The 15,415-nt window shown below is 35.2% G+C and overlaps 1 protein-coding gene across 1 annotated transcript; it reads right to left on the minus strand.

The window, feature by feature from the left end:
* Positions 1-15,176, minus strand: LOC149801907 (uncharacterized). Its single transcript, XM_089956291.1, has 10 exons — positions 13,691-15,176; positions 13,216-13,275; positions 12,453-12,505; positions 8,867-9,011; positions 7,542-8,180; positions 6,445-6,559; positions 4,901-5,033; positions 4,307-4,421; positions 1,950-2,059; positions 1-1,213 (listed from the first exon to the last, which is right to left on the minus strand). Exons 1-10 carry the CDS (start codon positions 14,789-14,791, stop codon positions 1,105-1,107), a joined length of 2,580 nt encoding a protein of 859 aa, XP_089812417.1. The 5' UTR covers positions 14,792-15,176; the 3' UTR covers positions 1-1,104.
* Positions 15,177-15,415: the final 239 nt, after the last annotated feature.

Genomic DNA, 15,415 nt, shown 5'->3' on the forward strand with positions numbered 1-15,415 from the left:
TGAAGACTAAAATTTAATTCAAGCAAGACCAGAAAAGAAAATTCCATAGTGCATCCTCTTTTTTTAAACCAAATATTAAAATATGAAAATGTTTTTAACAGGTAGTTTGTACAGTTGATAAAACTTGTATTACAACAATTTAGGCATCTACAGAAAAGATGCTGCTGCAGTGCATACATTAAAGTTAAGATGGCAAACTACCAAACCAAATAATGAAATGGTCTCATTTTCTTTTTAACCCCTGTAATAAGTGCCTGGAGTATTTCATCCCATTGCAACTCCTAAAACTTTGACTGAAGCATCTTTATGCAAGTTTAGCAAGTCATCTTAAATCTATCTTACCCCTTTAATGACAGGTAATGTTATGGTGCCAAGAAATTAACCAAATTTAATTAGTCACAATAACGCAAAACTGAAGATACACATGTAGCTATTATAAATAGAAGCAATCATAAACTAAGGCCAGATTGGATACTTATCAGATATTTTTTAAGCAGATTTTTATTGCATACAAGATAAAATAAATCACAAACCCTCCTCAAAACTTCTTTAAATTCTAAAGAAAAAAATTACAATATGAAAATTTTCTTTTTAAAAATCATTTTAAGTTCTCAAATTTAAATTTATAAGAATTTACAACACCAAATTTTATATTGTTAGAGAGTGTTTCAAATGTTTTAATTTAGTGACATGACTTGATGCCACTAATGTTTGCTTCATTTCAGTTACAAATGCAAATTAACATAATTTCAATGGCTGCAATTTTTATATGGCCAAGTGGATTACATCACTTACTGTAGCATTGTTCAAAATCAATTATTAAATATTACAAAGATATTCAATCAAAACACAATATTCCTGTAAATGTTAACAATAATGACAAACATATTTAGTTACAACAGCTTCCACCATTACCAAATTTTATTATGTTGAAATACATCACAAAACTTATGTACATGTACAATCACTGAAGCTCTTTTTTTTAAACTGAAAATTTCAATCAAACAAACACTTTTTAACTTACTTTTCAATTTCTGTCTTTAAAATAACATCTGAATCAAATAAACAAAAGTAACACAAGTATAAAAGTAAAGTTATATAAACTTAATTATGTCGGAGTTTGGTCTTTTTCTGTCCCTTTGATATTTCTTGCAAACGCACAGCCCTGTTAGATGTTGTCTTGGACATGTTGGTGTACTTTTGTTTATCATTCCTGAAAAATAAAATAACGATGGTTTAAACACATGAAAAACTGGACAACGTTAAAAGGAATATTTTCTTTGCTATCTATCAAGCTGCAAAGTATGGTGAAGATGTATGGGCCAGAAGCAAAGAGTTTGCAAAAAATTTATGTTTAACATTTTCATGACGTACATAAAAATTTATCACCTAGTATTTTCTGAGGCCCAAGTTAAAGGTCACAATATCATAATTATTCCATATCAAACTGGAACATATCATTGGTACTTGCTTGTAAGTCAAGTAATCTGTAGAACAAAATATATAGACCCAGCAGGTGCATTATGCCATGGCAGATCAGGATTTTTGTCTGCAGTTTGCCTCAACTTATAAGCAAGTACATACAGTAATAAAGAACTGTCAGATGGCAAAATCAACAGGTGGGTAACATAGTTTATTTTGTGGTCTCATACTCCTATTCCTATTCATTAGATATGTAAACAAATAAACTCCTTCAACATTATAGTAAGCATACCAAATCATGAAAGCAGTTTGTACACCATACAATGTTATTGCACAAATCTGATAAATTTCCCAACTTGTGAATTCCTTTGCAGAAACATTTCAGATGAACTAAGGATAAGAAAGCAAAAACTAGATAATTCAGCAGGGTTCAAAGAACAAACTTGCACAAGATTTTTTAAAGTCTTATTCACCCAATAAAATGAAAAGCAAAATAAAGAAGATAATTAAATATAGCTGTAACATACTTGCTCATAGTAATCTTGTCCCGACAGCCTTTTCCACCTTCCCAATGCTCTGTACGTGACTTCACGACATTATGACTGCAAGAAATGCAGGGCTTTTCGCAGGAGTATGGCTGTAATTTTAACAAAGCATTAAAAATAAGGAATATAAAAATGAAAAGTAGACATATATAGTCTACAAGTGTATAGTTTACAAAAACAATGTTCAACGTAAAGTGGGCAGTGCCTACTTATGAAAGTATTAGTTTGGTAAATTTCATGAGGTTTAATCTCAACATAACATGCACACCAACAATATTTCCATCATACATTTGTACACAGTGGGAAAGTTGGCTCCTTTTTCTGGTTTTAAGCTCTCCATTTTAGAGATGCATTGTCTCTACAATACGGTAGAGATTACATCAGAAAGTTGCTTCGGTTGGGTGGGAGGCGAAACACATTCCCTTACCAAACAAAGAGAAAATATGTGCACTGAATGAAGCATATTCAGAATTGGTTTGTAAGAGTGATTCAGTCTATTCCGATATCAGACACGCATATCAGTATGTCAAATGTTCTACACAGTTCACAGCATCTGCACCCCTCCCATGTGGCATGCCAATATAACACTTGTATTCTGCATGTTTTGGTCCTCCATAAAATACTGCAAAATGTGCAGGGGTTTTGGGGGTCCTGAAGGGGTTGTACCCCAGATTTGGGGGTCCAGGAAGCTAAAGCCCCCCCCCCGCCAATAATGCATTGTACACTGACAAAACTGCTCCTTGTGGACCTTATTATCATAATATGTTACAGTTGTTAATTCATCCAAAACAAACATCATTTGAAAATATAACTTTTATAAAACTTTCAACAGTACTTGAAGAATTTCACAATGTTCATTGTCATACCAACTTCTTCTCCAACAATAACAGTGCTTAAGTTATTACATGTGCATGTCAGTATTCAAACAGTAATTCAGACACAATAATTTGTCCATATTCGCAGCAATTATATTACACTTTTCTCTTTTCAGACCCCCCCACCCCCGCTATATAACTCATCCAAATACCTAAAATAAACAAAAATAATCACATAAATTCACTTGTCTTTTTCTCCCATGGGACATAACCTGTTGATATTGATACACCAATCTTTGCAAAGACTTCTTTTGCTTTCCTTTATGTCAACAATGATGTTCTTGGATCAGTGTTCAATCTTTTCTTTTTTTCCTCAACAAGAATATTTTTCCTTTCAAGCCACTCCTCTTACTGGCTGTAATCTGTGATTCTGATATTAAATTTCTCTGTATGCAATTTATTTTGGAGGCACTGTCTACTCCAAACTCTTTCAAATGCAATTAACGTAATTCAAATGTTCTTGCAAAGATCCTAAATTGCCAGTCCTCAGACCTTTAGTTGACCAACTACATTTCCATCAACTTTCCGCTTCAGCCATTGCCATTTCCACACATTTTTCAAACTTTTATCCAAACTATCCATGTTATTTTCATTCTTGAAAACTCAAGATGCCATGGTTTGCAAGCATGCTTATTTCTATTTCCATTAGTATCTGTTACATGAAGATTCACTGGATGAGTAGAAACTTTTGACCAATCAGAATACACTTTACAATGATTTTGTGTTAATTAATATGTGAAACAAATGCTTTACAGGGACTGTTGTGGAAGGGAAAGGACATACCATTTTTACAAACTGGAATGGAGACAATATTAAAAATGGACTACACAGAGAATAATGAGAAAAGTGGAATTCTGCTGTAAAATGGAGAAAATCATGTCTGCGAATGGGAAATTTTTGTGACACAACCAAAATAAGCATCTCCGATTTGGATTTTTAACATAGCTTTAAAAAAAATTCATTCATATTGCTACAATGTCTGCAGTGTGGCCCGCATCCAAGGTGGATGCTCTAATCACTAGGCCACCGGAGCGGTACTATATTAAAGCATTGGTGGGTATTTTGTCGAGAAAACCAAGTATGCATGCATCAGTTATTTAGATAAACCTGGAAAGAACCAGTGACCCATGGGAAGCTACTGGCAAGCCTTCTCACGTACCCACTCACCAAGGCCAAGAATCAAACCCACACAGACAAGGTGAGATGACAGTAAAGTAGGTGTTAAATGGTGGATGAATCATCCTGATAAAATCTTATTTTACTTAAAGACTTTTTCATGGTGTCTCATACACCAATATTTTCCACTCAATATCTTAATGAGGTAATTGTGACAGTCTTTAATTTTTACTGTAATTGTTCTATCCTGCATGCTTTGTAAACATTTTAATGGTATCAAAATTTGGATTTAATTTTAATGTCGTTTGATTAAAGCCAAAATACTGGATTGAAAAGTAGTAACTCTACCTGTTCTTTGCAACAGAAGCCACATATCATGCGAGTGGCATACTTCATCTCATGGTCACCTTCCTTTTCTTCATGACATACATCACATGGGTAACACTTCCCACAGCAGGGAAACCTGTAGGTACAGACAAAACATATGTACACATAACAACACTGTACAATTAGATTATTTCCCAGTGTTTGTACACTTAGACTAATAAAATTTAAGAACCTATCCAGGACCTTCCTGTGATATTGGCCTCGGGTGTGAAATAAGGACTGAAATCTCACAAGCAGAACAGGAGCAATAGTACAAGGTTGCCACATACACTTAATGCAAGATCCCCATGTAGCTGTGAAAACTGATAAAATAACTGCAACTGAACTATCATGAATATGAGGAACAACATTTTCATGCAGGCTGAATGTCTTTGCAATTTTTATAACGATCCTCCAGGAGGTTCAGAAAAAGTACCATTAGCAAGTCATATACCTGATAAAAGTTCCCACCTACCCCCCAAAATGCTTCCTGGTCAGTATAGGATACATAAAACAAGTATTCCAAATTTCATTTCATGTAATTTATCAATCTTCTAGTCCAATTTCTATATTCACCTTAGCCACCTGTAGCTTTTCTTGAAGTGTTTACAGGTGCCATAATCTGGCAGTGGTCTACCTTCCTGAATGGCTGGATCTTTAGGAAGTCTCTGCTTTTTCTGAACTGCAATTTGATGAACCTTGCTAGCATCTGGATTGGATGGGAAAACTTTGGTAATACCATGCTATTGCAAGTTCAATGGAAAAAGATTGAAACTTCTTTTTTGTCTATTGGTAATGTGGGGCCCAACATTTATTGATTTTATCTGTTGTTAATATTTCTGTGATGAATAGCACAATTGTTCTATAGACTGGACTATTTATTGATTACACTTGCATACATTTGTAAGTTTTCTGACTTTACAAAAACAACAGAATACTGGAAGCATTGTTTCTGCATCTTCAAAATTTTACCATTGTTATATGTAATATATGTTTTAGTTCCAGGATTCAAACAAGACACAGAAATATGGGGAAAAAAATAGTTTTCCATCTATATGAAATGGGGGGAGTGAGTTTGGAGAGAAAAACAGGGTAAATGATTTGTAAATATAAATTTATTGACCTAAAATACCATTGAATGTGGTCTTTACTTCTGACAGTAAAACATTTTCAAGTTAATTTTCTAAAATGGAATGCTTTACCCATGTTTGGAAATTAAAGGTTTACATTTGTTTTATACTTAATTGTTAAAGTATAACAATCTTTTGAAGCATGTTCATGATCCTGGTGAAAAAATGACATAAAGAAATGATCAAGAGAAGAATTTTTAAGGGCAGAAGTTCATGAGCTATATGGAAATAGGAAAATTTAATTAGTTATCTCTTTACTTTTTTCCCCTTGTCTGGCTGTTGTTAATAGCTTATTGTGTGCAGAATTCCAGAATCTGTATAGTGTTGATTCTAATCAAGAAATAAAGTCGCCCTATTAGGAATACTTATATATCACTCCCTAGAAAACTTCACAAAGGTCTCGCTACATTCCCATAGGTACTTTAAAACTGTATCTTTAATAAAAAAAATATTAAGATCTTTAGTAATCAACTGTTATTAAACTTTATTCGTCAAGGTAACTCAGTAAAAACCCATACAAATAAATAATAAGAGCATATGTGTATCGGCCATGAAAGTGCTGCACATTAAAGTCATATGAAATCTTCATTTGTGTAATAAAATGTATATACTGTGCTTGAAGAACCCGAGATTGACGAGAAAATGGTAGGGTGTAGCAGAACGGGACTAAAAGCTATATTTTATTGCAGTTGCTTCTAAACGATATGGCAAAGGGAAATCAATCATAGGCATTAAAAAGGCAACTTATATTTGTAAGAAACAAACATTCTGTTCATTTCTGGCCTCCTAGTTTGAGCCCTGATTCTTATTTTTATTGTACAATTTATCACTGCTTATGAATATAGTTAATTAAAAGTTTGCAATCTGCAACGATTTACAACAGCTGTAATCCATGCAATTAAAGAAATAGCACACACAAAAAATTAGGTTGTCACTAACAAGTTATTTAAACCTTACGTTTTTTTAAACTCATTCATGAAATTCATTTACCTAGGGTCACTTCTGCTGGAGCAAGGTTAGTGAATCGAACACCATCTGTAGCCACCCTCATCTTGTCATGGCAGGAATGACACCACATTTCTGACAGAATCCCTGGGGCGATGGACTGTAAGGAAGACAATCAAAACAGTTTGCCTGCAATTCTCTTCTCCAAAAATAAAAACAAGGAAACATCAAAAGACTGAAATCTCCCTAACTGAAATTGAAACAGTTTTCTGGTCTTAAACTTCCCTGCTCAGTCAGTATCCAATAACTTTAAAAATGTAAAAGTATCTAGCTGACAACCATTCACTGTTACAAAATCATTCAATATATCAGGTGGAATATACTCTGAAAAATCAGCATTGATTCTTAAATAGGTTGTATGAAAAGTGTCCTCCCTTGTAGTTTTTTTTGTAGTAAATGTATGACTAGCTGGTAAACTAAGCAATGATACGAGCCCTGGTGATATATCAATGAGCTTGAGCCTTGTTTTTTTGTTTGTTGCCAGCCAGTGAATGTTCTGCAATGTTTACTCACCAGCTAGAACTTATGGTCAAAATTTTGAATAACTGATTCATAAGCCCTGTGGCATAAGTGGATAAGCAGTATACTAAGGGACTTTATAATTGGGACGGCTCTAATTATTTATGAACCACAATAATACCATCTCTGTAAAAGACTATGTCGTGGCCATAAAAAAAGTGCTAGAAAGCTATGCTGGCACAATATGCAGCCAAAATCAACCAAGACAATCATAACTTTCAAATGATCTATTTCAATAAAAACAATTTGGAAATGTAAGGCTTCTCTAGTATTCCATGGGTAGTTTTTGCAGATGGCAATGCTCCATTTAAGCATTAAATAGAATATTTACTATTGTAAAGAAAACGTTTCTGACAAACACTTGTTACAAAATAGTGAATAGTCATTAATTAATAAGTGAAGCCTAGATTTTAATATGCACAAGATCCAAACAGAAAATTTCACAGTGGAATTCTTTAAGATCATGACCTTACAAGCTTCCAAACCATAAAAAGAGTGATAATGACACTATGTCTCACTACCATGTAACAAAGGAAAGAAACATACTCAGAATTAATTAATACCTTTAAGGTTACTTCTTGTGAACAATTTGAGCAGCCAAGTTTGACAGATGACTCTTGCAAGACAAGATCGAAAGCTTTGCATCCTTGTAGTTCCAAGTAGCCAAGAACAGAAGAAAACTGATGCACCAGGGCTGATCTGAAGAAAGCCACCATGCTATTATTACACTTCACACAGACCACCAAGTTAACCCTCCCAGCTGGTGTGCTGAATTCGGTCTTACTGCTGCACCTCTCACACTGGATGATGATGTAAATTTTCTCAAAAAGTAGGGTGGCAGCACTGTCAAGAAGCTGTAGGTTTTTAAGTGCCACTTCTGTTCCTTTTCTGTCAGCATCTGACATGAATCCTTTCTGAGAGTCTCCATCCTCAGATGTGGGGATTTTCTCCTTAGTTTCATCAGGGTCTTTTTGATTCCTTCCTGGACCTTGGTACACCTCCTCCACGTTCATCTTCCTGTAGACTATGACATTAGTTTTCTCCACTGCACTAGGATTACTGGTAGACTGGATTCCATTTCCATTTGTACCCTCCTCATCATTAGACTGTGCTTCTGATTCAGGCTGTTTTTGTTTCCTTTTTAACTGACTCACTGGAATGAACTCTAAACCAGCTGCTTTTGCTGTAAGCTCCTTCTTCAGCTAAAGTGAAAATGTTGTTTCTTTAAATTATTACAAACACCAACTTTAAAAATACTTCAAATCTGCTAGTTTGAATGCCTCAGTGCTTATTAAAATTTTAAAGCTTAAGTGCACTTCTAAATCAGACACAGTTATGCATATGTCTAAAAATGTAAAAGCTAATTGCTGTTTATATTTATTTACAAGCAGCATTAAGCTACATTCGTCAATGGTCATGTAAGCAGATTACAAGTTTGATGTATTTAACATAAAAATACAATTAATAATAATCAAGGTTATGATCTGCAGTTGAAGCACTGATGTGCATGCAATGTACTAAGAGTCAAAACTGATCAGGGTGTACAATCTTTTTTTGCACAGATTAAAATCTGCCAGAACATTATGCAACAGCAGAACTGAGTTTATCTTGGTTTCATGGAGCCATTGAATCTGACGCTGAAGGAGCACATAACTCATAATCCAAGGGTAGCAGGTTCTACACCTACCCAGAGAACTCATAATCCTAGGGTTAGTTTCTATACCTACCCAAGCTAGCATGGGTCACCTGCCTGTGCATGTCCTTGGAAATGTCACTAGGCTCTTATTTCTTTACAAGATATAGACAATAGTGTGTTATTAAGTACCACTGAAACAATGTAACCAACCATCCTTCTTTCAGTTGTGTTATTAACTGATTACTTTGGTACCTGTCTTAGGGCTTCTGTGACTATTCCTTCTAAATTTCTGTCCAGCCATCTGAGGAAACTTCTCAGAACCAATTCAATGACGTCTCTGACCTTCAAGTCCTGCATTTTGCTCTCCAACCACTCTTGTATCACCACTTCAATATATCTGCACAGTAACATATACAAATGAATTTTGTGGAAATTTTACATACATTAGCTTCAAAATTCACACTTGGCCAACATGATATGGAATTTATATGCACAAGTACACTTTTCAAAATGAACTCACATTAATGTCTTTACATCTTAATAAATTAACATATGACACTGACCTGCCTGCACAATACTTTTAGGACAGGGCTCATGGAAACCACTTGTCCTGAGCAGGAAAAAAATTGGCTAGTCCAATAAAATTATACTAATACTTGTGCTAAGTAGATGCAGAATCGCATCTTAAGATTAAGTTTGACTGCATGTTCTATCTTAACAAATGCCTGAGTTCAACATAGCTTAACAATTCAGTGTCAAAATTATAAATCTCCTGTGACTAATCTGCCCAATTGTTGTCAGTCTACTGCAGGGTAGACGACTGCATGCCTTTTTTTCTTTTACAAAGGTATCCATTGTGAGCTCAATACTAAAATGGGTATTCACACTTAGTCCTCAATTTCTTAATGTTATTTACATGAACAGTGACACTTGTGTAATTTAGGTATCACTTTGATGTACAGAAAGATCCCCTTTCAATAAGCAATTGCACTCATTATGAGGCACACCTCTGATACATTAAGAGGCTGAAAATGTCCAACTGTGTGTGATTTTTCATTTGCTCTGGCAATGTTACAGTTGCCTCAGGTCAACAGTATTCTCAAGACTCATGCCAAAGGGAAGGTTACAAGTACGTAACTACTTTTAACATGATAAATGCCCAAATTCTTCTTTCAAATGCATGTTTCTGACAATTGCCTTGTTAAAAAGCAACTACATACGTCCATACATTTATGCTGTCATCTGTGCTTTTGTGTGACAATGTATTAATAAAGCTGCACATATTTCATTGTAAATGTAAGCAGTTGCAATTTCTCTAGCTACAGACCATGCCTCTTATCTAAGGAGAAGATAATTTAGTATCAAGTACTCATTTTTTAACAAATGCATGAGCATACAGTGGAGAAATTAACTGTGGTGAGTACTGTGATGACAGGGATGAGAAACTCTTGCATCTTACTCATTCGAGGGGTGAATGCCTGGAAAAAATTCTCCTATGCCCCATTTCAGGGGAAAAAAATGTATCAGAATCACTCGACCATGAAGCTGTAAACTTGAATCCACTTAGAAAACAATAGTTTTGAATACAGCTAATAAATAAATGATACTGATATTGATTTCACAAAATTCATGTTACAGCTAGGGTAAAGGTTTCCAAGTTGCCCATGTTTCTTCATTATGAAGTAAATGTTTGTGTATGTGCATGTCCAATTTATTTCTATATGAATATAGATAGCCTCACACTGGTAAACAATTCACTTTCTTGGTTCAGAAGAAGATTTAATGTACATCTCTAATGCAATCTTTGGCATACAAATGTTCTTAACATCCAATATATGTTGTGAATGGGTGACAATGGAGACACCAAAGATCATGCCTTATTTGTACATGAAAAATAAATCATGAACTGCTTGAACAGGAAACCATTGTTGTCTTTTAATTAAAGATAATCAGGTCTCGCAAAATTTTAAAACTAGGAAACCATGGCTCCCATTCTGGGAAAACTAGGAGTCCCACCAGCAAAAGTTTCAGTCCCATACCAGAAGAATATTGGGCATACATGAAGTGGCATACCAAAAGCATATTGGGCAACATGAAGTGGCTAAATTTTGAGATGAGAGGAACCAGTGGTTGTCATTGAGTTTAATGTTCTAACGTCTTTACACCACTAACATAACTCTTGTTTGTCCATTAGAATGAGACTGAATTACATCGAACCAAGGAAAGGTATTATTCTATGCACTAGGTATCAGACACTTTCTTATATCTGGCTATGTTCCATGTAAACTACCAGTTCTAGCAACATTAGCACTCTTCCAAATTTTATTATCAGTTTGCCATTTAACTCCAAAAATCTTATCCAAGTTTGCAAACAGCATTTGGTCTAACACTCAACATGCCTGGAATTCGAGGCCACATGCACTACTTATATGGCTACACTTGGAAATGAACACAATAATAAAAGCTAAAGTTGTTCATTTGTTGTACTCTTTTAAACATGTACACCACTGGGTCATTCTGCTTCTGAATTGAGTCTTGTAAATATCAGAACATTTTCCCACCACTCAGCAGCTAGTCAAGTCATTGAACTTGCCGCCAAGCTATTGTGTCATGTCCTTCTGATGTACTCTTACAGTGACACAATGTACATCTGAGGGTCTTTCAGCCACTGAATTTTCTGATTGTAAATATCAGCACAGCTAAAATGATCAGTTGATCAACATATTTTCCCCACTCAGCAGGTCATTGAAGCAGGGCTGGCAAGCCTTTGAATTTGCTGTGCAGCTATTGCATGCATACGGAGGATTCCTGCATAAGAGAATTTCTGCGCCCCAGATATAAAAAAATTGCATCCAAGTACACATAATTAAGTGCTTCCGAGATCTCTGATAATGAAACAACTTCAAGGTCTTTGTAAATAATTAATCATCATGTCACAAGATAATTTGGTTGCTTAGCCCAATATGCAGTCAAGCAGTAATAGAACTTGCATACTTGCAACATTTATCAATAACCACTTACAGAAGCATCACAGGATGTGAATTAATAAATGGAGTTTGATTCAAGCACTCAAAAGGCATGAATGGCAAGAAAAAATGATTAAAGTATGAAAATCAGCACTTGCCTGGCCTGCTTTAAAATAATAGCACCAAAGACTAGCGCTTGAAAAAAATTTGCTGTCCGACTATAAAAAAGTTTAGTCCAGGACGTCGGGGTACAGTCATGCCCTTCACTGCTAACACAATAAAACTTGTGCATATCCTTAATGTTTTGCTTAAATATTAGTTGTTAACTTTATTTTGCTTATCATCAATTAAATATATAAACTGATTCTATCTTGCTGCTGTTGACTGTAAATGACATAAGCACCAGTTTTGAGCTTTGCTGCCAATTTCTGAAAACACCAACATCTTTTACAGATGCAACACTCATTTATGCTTTATGCAACAAATTGGTTTATTTACTGCATGTTACAGTTAATTTTCATGATAAAGCTAGCAGTAACTGGACAATTTACACATATGCAATATAATGCACCAATGGCCTAAGCGTTTAGTGCATCCCCCTTCCAATGCAGGAGGTCGCGGATTCGAACCCGGCCAAGTCATACCAAAGACTTATAAAAATGGTACTAACTGCTGTCTCGCTAGGCTCACAGCATTAAGAAGTTAGTGTAAGGACTGGTTGGCCTGGTGTCATGATAATGTGACTGGGTAGGTCATGATGTTACATGTCTACGGCATGATGCCCGAGTGCTAGACATCACTATAAACTGCCACATGACTGAAAAATTGTTCAAACTCTGATACACACACATACGCAATACACTTGTACCCACCTTCTGACTGTCTCAGGCAAATTTTGATCACTAGGCAAGGTAACTGAAAACAGCTGAAATGCAAGAACATTATTAAATCAATGACAGACATAGCATATTTTGGAACATTTGCTAATAAAAGATAATGTCTAAACTGGATCATCTGCAATGAAGTGTAAAAACGAAGAAGCCATAGTAGCTCCATTGGTAGAGCATCTGACTTTTAATCCAAGGGTTGCTTGTTCGCCACCTGCTGAGGCATACCTAGGCGGACTCCCCATTTCCTTTGCATGTTATTTCCATTACTTTTCTTTTACATTAATGCAAGTCAAATTATATTTAAAGTTCAGCATTTTATCACAGGCTTGAACCTCTTCACATGAAACACTATATATCCTTTTCAATTAAAAAAAATACAACAGAATGTAAAAATTATGCGCTTCAGTTCATTAAAAGAAATCTCCTATCTTATAGTTTAAACAGTCTATTTTGCAAACTCAACTTTGACCGAATTATTAAAGCAGTCACTTGTCTTCAGATGTGTATTTTTTCCACTTCACTGCTCAAGTCAGACTTGACTGTACAGGCTAAACTTTCAGAATTGAATGAATGCTGAATGATTTGGAAAAGGTATTTTATAGTTAGTCAATGGAAAAGTACAACAAGAGGGTGTCTCTGTGTTTCTTATACATATTACCTTTATTTACACCAATTCTAAGATGCAAACAGTAATAGTTTCTGTTTGCAGCTTGAAATTGGTGTGAATTATAGTTACTACATGTACCTGTTCTGGGTATGGTGTAGGAAAATCCAGCTCCAAATCAAACACTTTCACATCAAAAGGCTGAAAAAAGGACAAAAAACAAACTTGCAATGGCTTCACGGTCTTAAATAACATGACTGTCTTGTGATAAAAATAAGCTTATCAAAGTAATTGATATAATAAAAATTTACTGTAATTCTGTGATGAGACACGAGGAAAAGAAAACAGACAACTGTGCCTGTAACGATTTACATAACAATCATATATGTTACCCACCCCATATGTTTTAATGCAAGTAAAGATAGTTCATCTTTATAAAAGGCATATTTCACAAATTAATACACTTGAATTTTATTTATTTAAATAAAGAACATCTAGCCTGATAACTGAACTTGTTTTTAACCTTAAATATTACGTTGCAAATTAAATTTATATCAGTTCCATTGAGAATAGAATGCATTAGGACTGATAAATTAAAGCAAGGAAATCAACTAACCCAATCTGGATCACTTGAGGAAAAGGCAATCCTGCATATGAATCTCTCCTCAGATTCCTCTGTAATGGCAAGGGTATCCTTGGTAAATCTTTTCTTCAGCTGCTTGATTTCTATCTCTCTCAACTCCATTAACTGTTCTGTGGTAGCGTCACCTCGTTTGTATGTTGGAATAAATCCCTGGGGTTTGAAGGGAGTGTGTTTTGCAGACACATTCTGCTGTACTTTATACTTTGCATCTGTCACTTTATCTTGTTCAATTTTGTCATCTTTAATTATTTCCATGGTTTCGTTAACAGCTGGAGTCTTTCTTTCCTCAGGCAACTCATTTTTTATGTCTAAAGGATCTTGTGGGTGGTAAAACTTGCAGCTTTTACCATACTTACAATTTCCACTCTTGATAAATCTGCAAATTCTTCTAGGTCTTGTCTGCCGAGCAGATGCAGCATTTTCCTTCTCATGAAGACTTTCTGCATGATCTTGTTTTGGTGTCGATTCGATTTCTTTTTTAACAGAAATTTCCTCTTCTTTCTCCTCTTCATTCTCTAAATGTGATGCAAAAGCCTGTGGCTTTACAAGCTTGAAATGGAGGAACCGGCACCTTGACCCATATCGGCAACTCCCCTGATCTGCAAAGGTTTTACAAATCTTCCTTTTACTGGACGTTTCTTCTGATTCATGTGGACAGTTCTCTTGAACTGGATCAATATCATCTCTGTTTGCCTTCAAACTACAAGGTTCAACTCCAGGAGCTCTGTTCTGCTTCACCTGTGGGTTTTTTACTTTGATGTGCAAATATCTGCAACGCTGTCCAAATCTGCACCAACCACGCTCTGAAAATGCCCAACAATGGGGCCTGTCCGAAAAGCTTTCACCACTTAATGCTTCATCTTGATTTTCTTTAATACCTGTGTGACTGTAAATAGTACTTCTTGACTGAGGGGTTTGAGGTTCTGGCTCTGCTACTGAAAGGTTTGAATCTGTTGTGCAATCAAGAGTTGTTGCAGACAGTGCTTCTCCTTCTTTAAAAATGTGTTTAAATCGACAATGCTTACCAAATCTGCATTTTCCTGTAGCTTGAAAGAAATGACAGACTTGTAGCATACCACTATGTACTGAACTCTTCCTTGTGCTGTTAATCAGTGACACTTTTAAAATTGTCACACGCTTGATTTCACTTGTCAATATGCTAGACAATGTGAAGTGAAACAAGTTCAAAATAAATTAAATATATGAACAATAAGATCAGTTGTCGAGCTGAAAAATTCCCCGACTCGGGAAGAATCTAAATTTGCTCCCAAACTTGTGAAAACTTAAGTTTTCAACTTGGTCAGCGAAATTAAGACAACACAGGTATTCCAACTGAACGGGCGTATCCCGTTAGTTAGGAGTAAGTCTAAAGGCAAATGCCTTCTATTTATACTGGCGTTATCTAAAGTATGTGAATTGCACAACACAATGCAATTTCGGTCGAGTCTAAAAGTCACCGCGAACATTACCGGAAGTGTGGTAATAACGGTTGGAACAGCCTAAGTATGGTTGAGACTTGGTGGACTGAATAACAATTATTTGTAAATAGTTTTGAATGTCAAAAAATCAACTCGTAGCTGTATCGTATACCGGGAGTTTGGACGCATACATATCAGTCTGTATATTAACAGAATAATTAATGTTTTATTTTATTCTTTAAATTGCTTGTATAAAAACTAACAAGATGTCTCACATGTT

Source organism: Sinohyriopsis cumingii, chromosome 4, assembly GCF_028554795.1.
Source record: "Sinohyriopsis cumingii isolate HCF-2022 chromosome 4, ASM2855479v2, whole genome shotgun sequence".
NCBI classification, from domain to species: domain Eukaryota; kingdom Metazoa; phylum Mollusca; class Bivalvia; order Unionida; family Unionidae; genus Sinohyriopsis; species Sinohyriopsis cumingii.